The sequence below is a fragment of the Myxine glutinosa genome, chromosome 9 (genome assembly GCF_964187855.1).
Source record: "Myxine glutinosa chromosome 9, kmMyxGlut1.1, whole genome shotgun sequence".
Taxonomy (NCBI): Eukaryota; Metazoa; Chordata; class Myxini; order Myxiniformes; family Myxinidae; genus Myxine; species Myxine glutinosa.
Window position 1 is genome coordinate 84,679,872 of NC_136269.1, and position 15,486 is coordinate 84,695,357.

Consider the following 15,486-nt stretch of genomic DNA (forward strand, 5'->3'; position numbering starts at 1 on the left):
AATCCTCTCTATCTCTTTGCTGATGACTCGACTCTCTGCCGCTCCATTCCTCATCCCTCAGATTGGCAGTCTGCAGCCTCCTCACTCTGCAGACCTGGACAAAATCACACCCTGGTCAAACAAGTGGAACATGTCTTTCAATCCTGACAAATCTCACACTCTTACGATGTCTCTCTGAAAAGACCGACTGGACAACCCTCCCATCTACTTGCTGAACAATCCTCTCCAAGAAGTTCTGTCACTCAAGCCTTTGTGTCTCGCTATCTGCCATGATCTTTCCTGCGAAAACCACACATCCAAGCTGGCCTCCAAAGCCAGTCGCCGACTGGGCATCCTCCGTCGTGTGAAGTCCTTCCTTGGCACACCGGAGCTCCTCACTGTTGTAAAAAATACGCTGTAGCAATACCATCTAATTATGCACAACATTACACACAATAAATGTCACAGGAATGATCGTAGCGCTGTCTGTCTGAGTTCTTATAACCTCCGCGCAGTGGACAGAAGCCGCATGACACCTGGGTTCAAACTTAGGCACAATTTCACTACACTCACCACGTACAAGGCTTTCATCCGCAGCTCAATGGAATACTGTTCTCTCCTCTGGGCTGGTGCACCTGCCTCACACCTGGCTTGGCTTCACGCTGTTGAAACCAAAGCTTTCAGAATCATTGGAATCTCCCGTGATTAAGCTAACTCCGAGGGCCTTTCACTCAGTCACCACAGGGACCACAGGGTGGACTTTCTGTCTTTTACCGAATCCTCTCCGGCCTAGCTCCCCCAGCTCTGTCTGTGCTCTGTCCCCAAAATATTCCTCCAGGTCGCACAGGATTTGCCTGCAACCCTCTTATGGTTAAACTGCCAAAATCAAGACTCTCTATTCACCTTCACTCTTTCATTCCTCTTTTCTCCCGCCTCTGGAACAAACTCGCTCACTCTCTTCAATCCCACTCCTCCCTCCAGGTCTTTAAAACAGCTGTTCACCACCATTTCTTCTCTTACCCCATCGAAAACCTTGATCTTTTTTACTCCTGTTAATTCACCCCAGATCCACCTTTTTGAAATACCGACTTCTTTACTGGAAGTCCTAGCAGTGTCCATGTGTTTTATACCTCTCGCATCCCTCCCCACCCCCTTCCCATGCCCTCGTCCCCAAGCCCTCTCCCTCCCACAGATCTTTTTTTTTTTGTATACTGAATCGAGGCTTATGAAAGAGCTGACAACCGCGAGGGAAAGACAGCACAGGGGGACCACGAGGGGAAGACAGTACAGGGGGGCCACGAGGGAAAGACAGCACAGGGGGACCACGAGGGAAAGACAGCACAGGGGGACCACGAGGGAAAGACAGCACAGGGAAAGACACGAGGGAAAGACAGTACAGGGGGACCGCGAGGGAAAGACAGTACAGATCTCCCGATGTCCCTGCTCTCAAATGTTGTACTTGTGTGCTTCCCTCTCTCTCCCCATCTTGTCTCCCACTCCCTTCATCATGTGTTTTATGTGTCATTTTGTCTTTTTGTGATTTATGTTGGCTCTTACACGAGCCTCAATTTTGTATATCAAAAAAAAAACTGTTAAGCCTCGCGGAGGTATGTGCTCGACTGAGTTCCATGCTATTCTATATTTGGTTATTTGTGAAAATATTGTTTGGAGCTCCATTATTCACAAGTATGTTGGGCATGGACAGGTGGCAATCGATGACTCCATTACGGCAGTTTAAGAAAATCCCTGATGAAGTGATAAAGAAGATTGAGAAGAAGAACTTCCCATGGGAGCGTTTCTACGATCTCAATCACAATGAAATCAGTAAGTTGGGGAGTTAGTGTGTGGGTGTATGCCTTTGGTTGTTATCTCCATATGTGGGTTGAGACCAAAATCACTGGGTCCTGACATGTTAATTATAAATGCCTTCTTTTCCTTTTTGTATTTGAGTACTTTGTCTGCTTGCAGTGCTTTGTTTTCTATGTCCACACTCTGGGATCGTCAGGTCATATGTGAGCGTTAATTCATTGTTTTCAAAGATCGATTTTGGTTTGTGTTTCCATGAGATTGCTCAGAATGGGATATTGAAATTTTTGCAAATGTACCAGTGGATTGCTCTATATCATGCTTTGTTGTGCCTTTGGGTGTGCAGCTGTTCTGTCATGAGTGTTTTTACATCCTGATAGGAGGTGGCTCGTACTTTCTGTTTCTACCTTGCAGAATCTCCATGTCCGATTGACTCGGTCCGGCATTTTCTTAAAGCTATTGGTGTCGTGTCCTTAGTTTTGGCCATTTATTATGATTCGTTCTCCGTCGCAGTTGAGCTGACCTCTTATTAGTAATTCCAATAAGCCTTCTTTGTCTATGCCCAATCTGTCCAACTCTTTTTTTTTTTTTTTTTTTTTTCTTTTTCTTCTTCACTTTTTCTACCTTCCTGTTCTTTTATCATTTTTCCCTGTTGTTGGTGTGCTTCTGTTGATATTTTGCTTTATATTTTTATTTTACCTCTGCCACCCAGATGGAGGATGCTGTATTCACCCTTGTTTGTTTGTGAGCAGAATGTGTCAAAAATTAATTAACTGATTTGGACTAAACTTGGTGGATAGGTTGAGTGTATGACCAGGACCAATTGAGATTTTGGTGAAGATCTGGATCCCGATCCGCATATGAGAATTGTTTCAGCGATTCTTCACCATGAAGAGATGGGGCCAAAAATGATATATATGGCACAATGTCTCAAATAGATATGGTCGGACTTGGTGGATTAGTTGAATAAGTGACAAGAACAAGCTGATTGGATTTTGTTTGAGGTCCGGATCCAGATACAGCCCATCAGTGGGATACAAAACATGAACTCTTCAGCCTAGCGGAGGTATGCGCTCTACCGAGTGCCATTGTAGTTTCTTTTTTGCTATAGCTGGGACTGTACTCGTTGCTGTTTCAGTTTCACCCGTGACATTTATCCCCACCAGTCTGGAAATTTTTTGCAAGGTGGGTTGGGGATACCTATTCCTTCTTGCTGTCTTCGTGTTTACATATAAATTGGATTCGGTAGTCTGTTGAACTTTTCACATCCTCAGCCAATACTACTATTGTCGCTCTGTGCATTTGTTTGAGCTCCATCAGGCCGCTACCTCCTTCTCGTTTTGGCAGGTACATTCTCAAGATTCTTTTTTTTTTTTTTGTAGAACATTTTGTGGATAGTGCGGATTGTCCTCGTTTTGATATTGAGCTTATTCATTTCCGATTATGGCCAGTTTACTATTCTGCAGCTGTGTTGGCACATTGGTACACAAGTTGGTTAATGGCCTTGATTTTATTCTTGGAGAGAGAGATGTGTTTTCAATATCGGCCTCGTTCTATGCAAGTTTTCTTTGGTAATTGGTTTGCGCATTTTTCTGACATATTTGGTGTCCCTTTGCTACTTAGAGGTATTTGTATGATGCTTCGTTTTCTAGTTCCTGTATTGTTGTATTTGCGTCGATTTTTATGTTGTCCATTTTTGTTGGTACACCTTGTACGAATGTGCACTTGGCCCACTTATCGAGGCCAAATTACATTTGAATGTCATCGGAGTACCACTTCACTAATTTCAGTTGTCCCAATTTTTCATTGTTTGGTGCAAAGAGCTCAATCATCCTTGTACAGTAGATGTCACTTTTCCTGTTTCTTTGGACATTCTCTTATTCGTTATCTTATTTGGTTGTTAGGGTGTACATATCCGTGTCCTTGCTCATTAATGAGGTTGCCCAGTTGGTCCAGAGACGGGCAGCCAGGAGAGGTGAAAGGCTATCACCCTGGAAGATATCTTCACCCCTTGTATTTCAAAATTTCCTTCTGGGTGCTGTAATGTCAATGTGGTGTTCCAGTGTTGTATTGCTTTCTCAATAAGTTTGATTATTTGGGGTTGGGTTTGTACAATTGCATACAGTTTATCATCCATGAATGTGGGACACTATCAAAAGCTTTTTTGTCGTCTATCTCGGCTTTGGATGAATTGGTTATTGTCGTTTTACAGTTTTTGAGTATGACCTTGTTTAGTAGTTGGTGGTCTATCGTTCTGAAGCATCCTATTGCATCCATCCCTTCTGTTCTGCCTCTAGACCTCCTTGTTGTGTTAAATGGTGGTACATCTTTTCTGTGTTGATTCCTGTTAGAAGTTTGTATGTTGTTGGTAGACATGTTATGGTTCATATTTGTGAGGTAGTTGGGTTTCTTCAGATTATGGGATGAGGAAGTTACTTTCTGTGAGTCACTCACTCATCCATTACCTTTTATTACCTCCACCACCGAAGGTGGATGGAGATTGTGTTTTCACCCCTGTCTGTCTGTCTTTGTTTATCGATCTGTCTGTGAGCAGGATATCTCAAAAGGTCGTGGACGGTTTCGGACAAAATTTGGCAAAGAGGTAGAGTGTGTGACAAGGACGAAATGATTAGATTTTGGTGAAGATCCGGATTCGGATCCGGCTACTAGAATTTTTTGAGTGATTCTTCACCATTGGGAGATGGGGCCAAAAACGATACATAGCAGGATATCTCAAAACGTTATGGACGGATTTGGACGAAACCTGGTGGACAGGTTGGGTGTGTGACAAGGACGAATTGATTCGATTTTGGTGAAGACCTGAATATGGATTCGGATACGAGAATTATTTAATTCTCAAGTGATTCTTCACCATTGAGAGTTCGGGCGAAAAGCGATATATAACATATTTTTAAAACGTTATGGACGAGTTATGACTAAACTAGGTGGATGAGTTGGTTCGATGACGAGAACAAGCTGATGAGATTATGGTTCAGGTCCGAATCCAGTTCCGGCCTACGAGTGGGATACAAAACAAATTGTTCAGCTTGGCAGGGGTATGCACCCTACGGAGTGCTGTTCTCGGTGTGTGTGTGTGTGTGTGTGTGTGTGTGTGTGTGTGTGTGTGTGTGTGTGTGTGTGTGTGTGTGTGTGTGTGTGTGTGTGTGTGAGATTGTGTGTGTGTGTGATTGTGTGTGTGTATGATTGTGTTTGTCTTTTTGTGCGCGTAATTGTTTGTGTGTACATGATTGTGTTTGTGTGTATGTACAGGTGAGCTGATACGTATGCCGAAAATGGGCAAGACGATCCACAAGTTTGTTCACCAGTTTCCTAAGCTGGAGCTTTCCACTCACATCCAGCCAATCACACGCTCCACGCTGAGGGTGGAACTCACCATCACACCAGACTTCCAGTGGGATGACAAGGTGCAAATGACAAGTAGTTTATGACCATGATTTCAATATTTACTGTTACAATCTTCTATTTTTTGCCATTGCTTATGACAAATCCGGCTCTGGAATATAGGATAATGAAACGTGAGATCTGTTTGCTCGATGACAGGTACACAGCCAGTCAGAAGGCTTCTGGGTCCTGGTGGAGGATGTTGATGGAGAGGTGGTTCTTCACCATGAGTTCTTCCTATTGAAAGCAAAGTTTGGACAGGAGGATCACCTACTCTCTTTTTTTGTTCCTGTGTTTGAGCCACTGCCACCACAGTACTTTATCCGCATATTATCCAGCCATTGGCTTGGTGAGAGATCTTTGTCCTGCTATGCTTAAGGGTTAAGGAAATGAATTTATTTAAGCAGGGCAGGATGGGGCCCACGGTGGTGGGTCAGCTGCGCTTGTTTGATTGTCAAATTTCTCGAACCAGACTCTCTCCCTGCCTCCTCCCCTCTATTTTCCCCAAAGCTGTTCAGAGCAAAAAAAAACTTTTTTGGCCATCTATAATATTGTAAATGTAACTATCGTCTTGTGTATTTTAATCGTTTTCTACGGCTATTGACTGCTGCTTGCTTTGCGGTGCCACAGGAGCAGAAACTCAGCTGCCTGTATCTTTCCGGCACCTGATACTTCCTGAAAAATACCCACCACCTACAGAACTACTGGATTTGCAGCCCCTACCAGTAACTGCTCTCCGCCATGCACCTTTCGAAGCTCTCTATCAGCCGTTATTCCCATATTTCAACCCCATCCAGACTCAGGGTACATGCTGCATTAAAGCTACTTATTTGCTTTTATGTTTTTGGATGTTTGTTTTTCATGCATTCACTGAACAGCTCAGGTTTAAGTCATCTGTTTTCTCATGTTTTATGGATATAATAGTAAATTATTCTCCCTCAAATATAGCAACTCCGACCTTACCCTGCAGTGTTCAATACTGTGTACAACAGTGATGACAGTGTCTTTGTGGGCGCACCTGCGGGCAGCGGGAAGACTATATGTGCAGAATTTGCTATCCTTCGTCTGCTGATGCAAAACCCAGATGGTCGCTGTGTCTACGTCACACCGCTGGAGGCTCTTGCAGAGCTGGTTCGTTTGGGTCCTGGGCCACCGGCAGTGCATGTGTCGTATTCTAGCGTAGCTGCAACCAGTGTGATGTTCTTTCTGGATTCGTTTAAAATCAAGTCTTAATGTATCAGGTGTACGCAGACTGGCAGCAGAAGTTTGGCCAGGCACTAGGACGGCGGGTAGTGCTGCTGACGGGCGAAACTAGTGCTGACCTCAAGCTGCTGTCACGGGGCCATGTGGTTGTGAGCACGCCAGAGAGGTGGGATGTGCTTTCACGGCGGTGGAGGCAGCGGAAGAATGTGCACAACATCCAGCTCTTCATTGTGGATGAAGCACATCTTGTCGGTGGTGATAAGGGGGTGAGTGTACACATGGTAAGGGGGAAATGGTTGATTGGCATTTGAGGTTTTATTGCATTTACGACTGGTCTATCGCTCCCTCTCCTGCCCTCCCCCTCCCTCTCCATCCTTCCACTCTTTCCCTCTCACTCCTTCTTTTTCCCTCTCACCCCTTCTTTCCTCCTCTCTCCCTCCTTCTTTCCTTCCTCCTCTCTCTCTCTCTCCTTTCCCCCTATCTCTCTCCTTCTTTCCCCCTCTGTCCCTCCTTCTTTCCCCCTCTGCCCCTCCTTCTTTCCCCCTCTGTCCCTCCTTCTTTCCTTCCCCCTCTCTCTCCTTCTTTCCCCCTATCTCTCTCCTTCTTTCCCCCTCTCTCCCTCCTTCTTTCCCCCTCTCTCCCTCCTTCTTTCCCCCTCTCTCCCTTTCCCCTTCCTCCTTGTCTTTCCCTTTCCCCCTCCCCCCATCTCTCCCTTTCCCTTCCCTCTCTTTCCCTCCCCATCCCTCCCTCTGTTTCCTTTTCTGCCTCCCTCCCTATTTCCCTTTCTGTCTGCCTCTCTGTCTTTCCCCTTCCCCCCTCTCTTCCTCTTGTTCCCCTTCCCTCCTCCCTTCCTCTTGTTCCCCTTCGCCTCTCCCTTCCTCTTGTTCCCCTTTCCCCCTCCCTTCCTCTATTTCCCCTTCCCTCCCTCTTTTGCCTCCCACTCCTTTCTCTCTCTGCAGCCTGTTCTTGAGGTCGTCTGCTCCCGTATGCGGTACATCGCCTCGCAGGTGGAGCAGTCAATACGTATCGTGGCATTGGGCGCAAGCCTCTCAAATGCACGTGATGTGGCACAGTGGTTAGGTGCACCGCCAACTGCCACCTTCAATTTCCACCCCAATGTGAGGCCGTTGCCTCTTGAGCTGCACATTCAGGTGGAGTAAATTCATTACGTGATTAAAATGTTACTTTTTTGTATTCACTCTTCTCACCACCCCTCACCCAACTTTCATGCTGATTGGGTGTTTTTTATTTGTTTTTGTTTCATTTTTGTGGACTTCCTCAGGGCTTCAACATTAGCCATGCACAGACGCGGCTGCTGGCAATGGGTCGCCCCGTGTACCACGCCATTGTTCGGCATTCTCCACGAAAGCCGGCCATAGTGTTTGTCCCATCTCGCAAGCAGGCCCGCCTCACTGCCATCGACATCCTTACTTGCTGTGCTGCAGAAGTGCAGCCGCACAGGTGTTTTGGATTGGCATAACATCATGCGCTCACATTGGAAATGTGTACAATGATCGTCATTAGCTCTTTTCTTGCATAGCATTTGTTGTATGACTTGTGCCTTTTTCTCACCTTTAAATCACTTCCCTGCCTTCCTAACCCTTGAGGTTCTTGCACTGCCCTGAAGAAGAACTGGCCCCTCTGCTTGCCTCTTTGGGCGATGGAACCCTAAGAGAGACTTTGGGCTCAGGTGTTGGCTACTTGCACGAAGGTCTGGGTGATGGAGAGCTGCAGCTCACACAGGAGCTCTTTGCTTCAGGTAGGAGGAATGAGCGAACTCGCAGGGTTGCTGGAGCATTTAGCTTTTAGGGATGGTGGTTATTGTTGTGGTTTGCTTAATAATGTGTTTAAAAGTGGTTGTTGTTTTGTTGCTCTAGGGGCTGTGCAGGTTCTGGTAGTTTCACGCACTCTCTGCTGGGGACTGAGCGTTTCTGCACATCTCGTTGTTGTCATGGACACGCAATTCTACAATGGTCGCATCCATGCGTAAGTGTTTGGCTGCCAACAACACCACCATTTTAATAGTCTTCCCGATGCTTCTTCCCTTTTCATCTGATTTGACGGCCTCCTCGGTTCTTTCTCACTGTGCACACCCATTCATTCATCCTTTCAGTTATGTGGACTACCCCATATATGACGTCCTGCAGATGGTTGGTCGTGCAAACCGACCAAGCTACGATGCAGAGGGTCGTTGTGTCATCCTGTGCCAGGCTTCCAAGAAGGTGACGTTTCACGTGACATATGTGAACACAGTGCCGCACGTCCTTCACTTTCACATTTTTATTTTGTCAATTAACTTTCATTCCTCTCCCTCCATTTTTATACCCGCGTGCCATCTCTCAGGACCTTTATAAGAAGTTCCTTTATGAGCCTCTACCAATAGAATCCCACTTGGACCACGCACTGCACGACCACTTCAACGCAGAGGTCGTTACCAAGACCATAGAGAACAAGCAGGATGCAGTGGATTACCTCACGTGGACGTTTCTGTATCGGCGCATGACTCAGAACCCCAACTACTACAACCTGCAAGGTTATACTATGATATTGTGACCTCGTGATAGCTGATTGTACATCTTCGTTTCATGGACCTCTTCCTTTTTGCGTGAATAACCTCAACATTTTGCTTTTAGGATGAGACAAATTGTAAAGCACCTTGCTTGTTACCAAGGTGGATGGAGGTCATGTTTTCACCCCTGTCTGTCTGTCTGTTTGTCTGTCTGTCTGTGAACAGGATATCTCAAAAGGTTGTGGACGGATTCGGACGAAATTTGGCGGAGAGGTTGTGTGTGTGACGAGGAGGAAATTATTAGATTTTGGTGAAGATCCGGATTCGGATCCGGCTACTAGAATTTTTTAGCGATTCTTCGTCATTGGGAGATCGGGCCAAGAACGATATATAGCAGGATATCTCAAAAATGTTGTTGACGGATTTGGACGAAACTTGATGGACTGGTTGGGTGTCTGACAAGGAAGAATCGATTCGATTTTGGTTGAGATCTGAATATGGATTCGGACACGATAATTATTTAATTTTTAAGTGATTCTTCACCATTGAGAGATCGGGCCAAAAACGATACATGGCAGGATATCTCAAAAAGTTATGGATGAGTTATGACTAAACTTGGTGGGTGAGTTGCTTAGGTGACGAGAACAAGCCGATTCGATTTTGGTTCAGATCTGAATCTAGATCCGGCCTATCATTGGGATACAAAACATAAACTGTTCAGCCTGGCGGAGGTTTGCTCTCTACCGAGTGCCGTTCTAGTTTTTGTTTTACTTGCATGGCTCGTAGCAATTTCTGTAACATCGAGTGAAGCAGCCGTTTTAGTCTGGTACACTTTTGACCCAACACAGGCGTCTCTCACCGGCACCTGTCTGACCACCTCTCTGAGCTGGTGGAGAGTACATTGAGTGACCTGGAGGCTTCTCGCTGCATCAATATAGAGGATGAGACTGATGTAACACCACTCAACCTGGGCATGATTGCAGCTTACTACTACATCAACTACACCACCATTGGTACTGGGATATGCTCTCACGACATTTCTAGTGTTTCTGTGATGGTCGTTCTTATGCATCATGTGTTAAATAATTTGACAGCTGCCAAACGTTTATGGTGATCCATTTCAGTTTGTTGTTGGCGACAGACTTTGTCAATTGACTTGTTGTTTTGGCAGAGCTTTTCAGCATGTCGCTGAACGCAAAGACCAAGGTGCGAGGCCTATTGGAGATAGTGTCAAATGCGGCAGAATATGCGAGCGTGCCGATTCGGCACCACGAAGATGCATTGTTGCGCCAGGTATGGAGCAGGTTGTGAGATTTGAAGGTTTCAAACCTGTTGTTGATGCATGAAAAGAAGTGTAAAGTGAAGGTTAACTATTGGTCTATCTTCAAGTCGTAGGGCCCATTACTAACATGCACAGTGACTTGTGGATATTGCAGCTCTTGGCAAAGGTGCCAAACAAACCTACCAATCCCAAGTTCAATGATCCTCATTTGAAAGCAAACCTACTGCTGCAAGCGCACCTCTCACGGACGCAGCTCACTGCAGAATTGCAATCGGACACGGAAGAGATACTGACAAAGGTACAGCCGCTAATTACTACTATCAGGCCGAATGGTTGGACAGGGCCGGTGTGCCTCGGTTTGCACGGTTTGGTATACATATGTCTCCTAAAGGCTCTGTGCCTTCCTGTTTTCAGGCAGTGCGGTTGGTCCAGGCCTGTGTGGACGTGCTCTCGTCAAATGGCTGGCTTGGCCCTGCACTTGCTGCAATGGAGCTGGCTCAAATGATCACTCAGGCCATGTGGTCACGTGATTCATACCTGAAGCAGCTACCTCATTTCACACCGGAGCTCATCAAGCGCTGTGCGGATAAGGTGTGTGATCAAATGTATGTGCAGATAAGATGCAGATGGTGGTGTTTAAAAAAAAACTTGTATCAGATGGTTTCAACCAGGTGTGGGATCTTTGATGATAAGTCAGGAACTGTTTTATATCTTTCTCTGTGTATCTTGACCTTCCTTCTTCCACTCTTCTGGCTCATAGGGGGTGGAGAGCATCTTTGATATCCTGGAGATGGAGGATGGAGAGCGCTCTGCTCTCCTCCAGCTTGGGGATGAGCATATGGCCGACGTAGCACGTTTTTGCAATCATTACCCCAACATCGAGCTGTCGTATGAAGTGCAGGACAAAGAAAATACGAGGAGGTAAAACGTTTTACCTGATCTGCAACCATCAAGGCCCAAAACCCAAAGTTAGCTGCACAAAATTCCACTCTAAAGAGAGTTTGAAAGCTGATACATGTTCTAAAGTCTCTTTTGATTGATTTTGGTTTAAATTTAGTTATTTGGGGTTCGTTTTGGTGTGGTGTGTACAATAACAACAACAACAACAGGCATTTTAAGGCCATTTTCCCTGCTAGAGCGGGGGTTAGCCTTGCGGGCCCCATGACAATCTTCTCCATCTTGCCCTATTTTCTGCATCTCCCCTTGTTAACCCGCTTGCCCACATTTCTTCTTCCACCACCTTTAGCCAAGTCTTTCTTGGTCTTCCCCGTCCTCTACTTTCTTCTACATTCATTTCCATCACTCTTCTCAACCAGTCACTTTCATCCTTCCTCAACACATGACCAAACCATCTCAACCTGTTCCTCCTCACAGCATCAATCACAGGCTCTATTCCCATCATCTTTCGCAATTCATCATTTGTCTTCCTCTCCCTCTCTCAAGGATACTCCGCACATCCACCCGAATCATTCGCATTTCCACCCTTTCCAGCCTTCGTTGCTGCTCTACATTCATGACGCATGTCTTGCTCCCATAAATCATAACACTTCTCACACATGCAGCATACACCTTTCCCTTCCGCTTCAAAGACACTCCCCTCCTTGTCAGCACGCCACTCAGTTCCCGAAACTTCTTCCATGCACATCTCACTCGAGCAACTGTTGCCGAGTCTGATCCACCTTCTCCATTCAGCATGTCTCCTAGGTAGCAAAATGTTTTCACACCTTCCAGCTTCACGCCGTCTCCAAGATCCAACGCAACATTTCCTCCATCTGCAGCTCCCTCTGTGCACACCTTACATTTGAATGTAGCTGCCACACTGGTTAATGACCCTCTCAGACCACTACATTTTTGATGAACCCACTCAGTGCACATTGTACATTGAATGGAGTTCACTCCGACACCCTTCCTACACACAGCACAGGGCCACTTCCCAGTTCTTTCCACCTCACCACATGTTTGACCACTTGCCATCACCTTCGTTTTTCCGATATTCACCTTCAGACCTTTTGTCTCTGTACATTCCTTCCACTTGTTCATCTTCTCCTTCAGTCCATCCATGTTCTCCCCAATCAACACCAGATCATCTGCATTCAACAACTCCCATGGTAAACCCTCCTTTACGTTCCGAGCCAGCACCTCCATCACAGCTACAAATAGTAGTGGACTTAGTACCGACCCCTGATGCACTCCCACTTTCAACTCAAACTCACCACTGTTCCCATCCTTCGTCCTTACAGCTGTGCGCGCTCTTTCGTACATTGCCATCACTACTCTGATCAACCATTCTTCCACTCCTAGCTTCCTCAATGCCCATGTCACTACTTCGCGTGGAACCCTATCGAATGCTTTCTCCAGATCGCGTGGAACCCTATCGAATGCTTTCTCTAGATCAACAAACCCAAGAAACAACTTCTTCCTCTTCTACATGTACTTCTCCTGCAACTGCCTCACAATAAAAAGCGCGTCTGTCGTTCCTCTTCCTGGCATAAATCCAAACTGCATTTCGTCAATCTTCACTTTCTTCCTTATCCTCCTCTCCAACACCCTTTCCAATACCTTCATTCCATGCTCCAATAACTTTATCGCTCGGTATGAGCCACAGTCCAGAGGGTCACCTTTCCCCTTGTATAGAGGGACGAGGGTACTCAGTTCCCAATCCACTGGAATATGGCCTTCTTTTACCACCAGATTACAGATCTCTGTCATTCTCTTCACACCCCAACTTCCTGCTGCCTTCAACATATCTCCCACAACTCCCGTCGGCCCTCCCGCTTTTCTACTCTTCTTTGCTTTTGTCGTTTCCTCAACTTCCTTCTCAGTTATCTTCTCTGCCGGTCCTAAAAACTGGGTTACTCTCGATGTTTCCGTCCCATTCATTCTCTGTATTCGACAGCATTTCCATATATCTCTTCCATCTTCCTTTAATTCCATCTGGGTCCACAACAATTTGTCCCACTTCATCCTTCAAGCAACTCACCCCCATCACATCCCACCTCTCTTTCGCTATCTGCTTTGCAATCCTGAATACCGCTCTCTGAACCTCTTCCGAATCCAAGCGTTCTCCGAACATTTTCCTCTGTAATGTATGTAATTTGTAATTGATTGATGTGTAATGTATGTAATTGATTTATTTGTGTAATGAGTGGTATGTAATGTATGTAATTCGTTCTTTGTGTAATGAGTGGTATGTAATGTATGTAATTCATTCTTTGTATAATGAGTGGTATGTAATGTATGTAATTCATTGTGTAATGAGTGGTATGTAATGTATGTAATTCATTCTTTGCAGCGGTTCAGCAGTGGTCGTGATGGTGCAGTTGGAACGGGAGGATGAAGTTACCGGGCCTGTCATTGCACCGTTTTTCCCACAGGTATCCCACACGTGGTTCACACGTGGTTGTACATTATGAGCGTTTTAGTTTTACGGTTGCACGGGATGACCAGGCGGCATATTTCATAACTATGCGAGGTATCATTTCCTTACAACTGTGGAAACTTTTGATTTAGGCCAACTGAGATGTGTAAGCCATATAATGAAGAATTAGTCATGTTCATGAAGACTCGGGTTGATCTGCGTTGGCGGACAGGTAGAACAATGGATGAAAATAAACAGGACGTTGAGGTTTGCTAACTGCCACGGGAAACAGAGAAGCCGACGTTTTCAGCATTAACCCTTCATTGGAGCAAAAGAGGGGCAATGCCAAGAGGGTTAATAGGGTACCAAACCGTGCCCGTTAGAGCAAAACAAGGGTCAACACTATTTTGCTCCAACAAAGGGTTAATTCCCGAAATCCGAAACGTTACCTTATTGCTTCTCATGGCGGTTAGCATGCGTCAGTCAACGTTTTTTCAATTCTCATCATAAATCCCTAATCCTATCCCTGTTGATTTCAACCATTGTCTAATTCATAGTGTAATGTAGCCAGCCTAGTTTCTTCCATCGTTTATCTTGTGTGCTGTTCACTGGCTTTTAAAAAGAGTAAATTCGTTTTGCAGACACTAAAGTAACGGCATCTCAAGGAGTTGTCGCCGGTAAACTAATCTGGAAAAATCATATTGGGCCATGTGGTCCACTGCCACTGCTCGGAAAAGGAACCTCTCTTCCTTGCTCATGTTTTGCAGAAACGAGAGGAAGGTTGGTGGGTGGTGATTGGTGACCCGAAAACGAACAGTCTTATCTCCATCAAGAGGCTCAGCTTGCAGCAAAAGGCAAAGGTGAGGCTGGCTTGCTACAGAGGCCGGATATTCACCCATGACCACGTGTGCACGCTGCCCAGACGTAAAACTTGCACATCAACATCTCCCGTCTCTCATCAACTTCCTATCCCTCCCGTACGTCTTTATCTGCTCCATGTAGGTGAAGCTGGATTTTATAGCTCCAGCGCCCGGAATGCACTCGTACACGCTGTACTTCATGAGCGACGCCTATATGGGCTGCGATCAGGAGTACGGGTTCACCCTGCACGTGTATGAAGGCGCTGGAAGTGACATCGGTGGCAGCGACTCCGAATGAATCTTTGCTGGCGGGTTTGTAGTCTGATGCCATCTATAGGTGTTACTTCACACCTTCAAACACGAGAAAACTTTTGCGCGTATGTAGTCGACAGTTATGCAGGTGTTAATAACCTGTATCGATAACTTTTGTACTGTTTTTGCTCTTTTTTCATTATTTTGTTCCATTCTATTTTGTCATGGCTCTTATGATGTAGTTGTGATTTGTGTCATTTTGAAAAGAATGGATAATTTTATCATTGAAATTTCCAGGTTGCTTCTGGAATGTGAGTTGTGTGGATTCGATTTCATGTACGAGAAATGTGGGTGTAGTTCCGGAATAAAAGTCTGGAGATTTATTTTCCAGACTGACTTTTAATTGTTGTATATTTTTGTGCAAGCTTGCTGAACAGACCGTGGACGTTACCTTTTAGTCATATTTGATTCGGGAACCTCCAACGATGTTATTCATTTTGTTTTCCCTACCTTTTCTGCTGCTGTTTCCCTTACCTTTTCCTTTCCTTGTTTGAATTAAAATGGATACTTGATAGACAAACATCCATCCATCCTATTTAATTGGTGCAAGCAAATGTTTAAATAATCAATTGGATCGATCCAGACTGTTCACTACTCCCAATTGATTTCAGAGACACTTTAATGTTCTGTTTCCGGGAAACATTTTTGGGTTTAAAAGGCTTACCTTTTCCTGTGTCGTCTCGGTTCAATGCTTGCGTTTTAAGCTTCGCTTCCCTTCCCGTTCTCCAAATGTTTATAACGGAACGGTTCGATGGATTGCCTTGCCAACGTGCAT

General features: G+C 45.4%; 1 protein-coding gene across 1 annotated transcript in view; it reads left to right on the forward strand.

Moving 5' to 3' along the window:
* SNRNP200 (small nuclear ribonucleoprotein U5 subunit 200) overlaps positions 1-15,231 on the forward strand; it is a 71,949-nt gene extending 56,718 nt beyond the window's left edge. The window contains exons 26-45 of the mRNA XM_068128914.2: positions 1,685-1,803; positions 5,056-5,210; positions 5,347-5,536; positions 5,818-5,991; positions 6,158-6,318; positions 6,429-6,656; positions 7,350-7,541; positions 7,673-7,851; positions 7,998-8,149; positions 8,268-8,376; positions 8,504-8,612; positions 8,734-8,923; positions 9,748-9,912; positions 10,071-10,192; positions 10,336-10,479; positions 10,596-10,772; positions 10,942-11,102; positions 13,474-13,555; positions 14,307-14,399; positions 14,542-15,231. Of these exons, the coding sequence (XP_067985015.2) occupies positions 1,685-1,803; positions 5,056-5,210; positions 5,347-5,536; positions 5,818-5,991; positions 6,158-6,318; positions 6,429-6,656; positions 7,350-7,541; positions 7,673-7,851; positions 7,998-8,149; positions 8,268-8,376; positions 8,504-8,612; positions 8,734-8,923; positions 9,748-9,912; positions 10,071-10,192; positions 10,336-10,479; positions 10,596-10,772; positions 10,942-11,102; positions 13,474-13,555; positions 14,307-14,399; positions 14,542-14,697 (3,058 nt within the window). The 3' untranslated portion in view covers positions 14,698-15,231. The remainder of the gene's footprint in view (positions 1-1,684; positions 1,804-5,055; positions 5,211-5,346; positions 5,537-5,817; positions 5,992-6,157; positions 6,319-6,428; positions 6,657-7,349; positions 7,542-7,672; positions 7,852-7,997; positions 8,150-8,267; positions 8,377-8,503; positions 8,613-8,733; positions 8,924-9,747; positions 9,913-10,070; positions 10,193-10,335; positions 10,480-10,595; positions 10,773-10,941; positions 11,103-13,473; positions 13,556-14,306; positions 14,400-14,541) is intronic.
* The last annotated feature ends 255 nt before the right edge of the window (positions 15,232-15,486 follow it).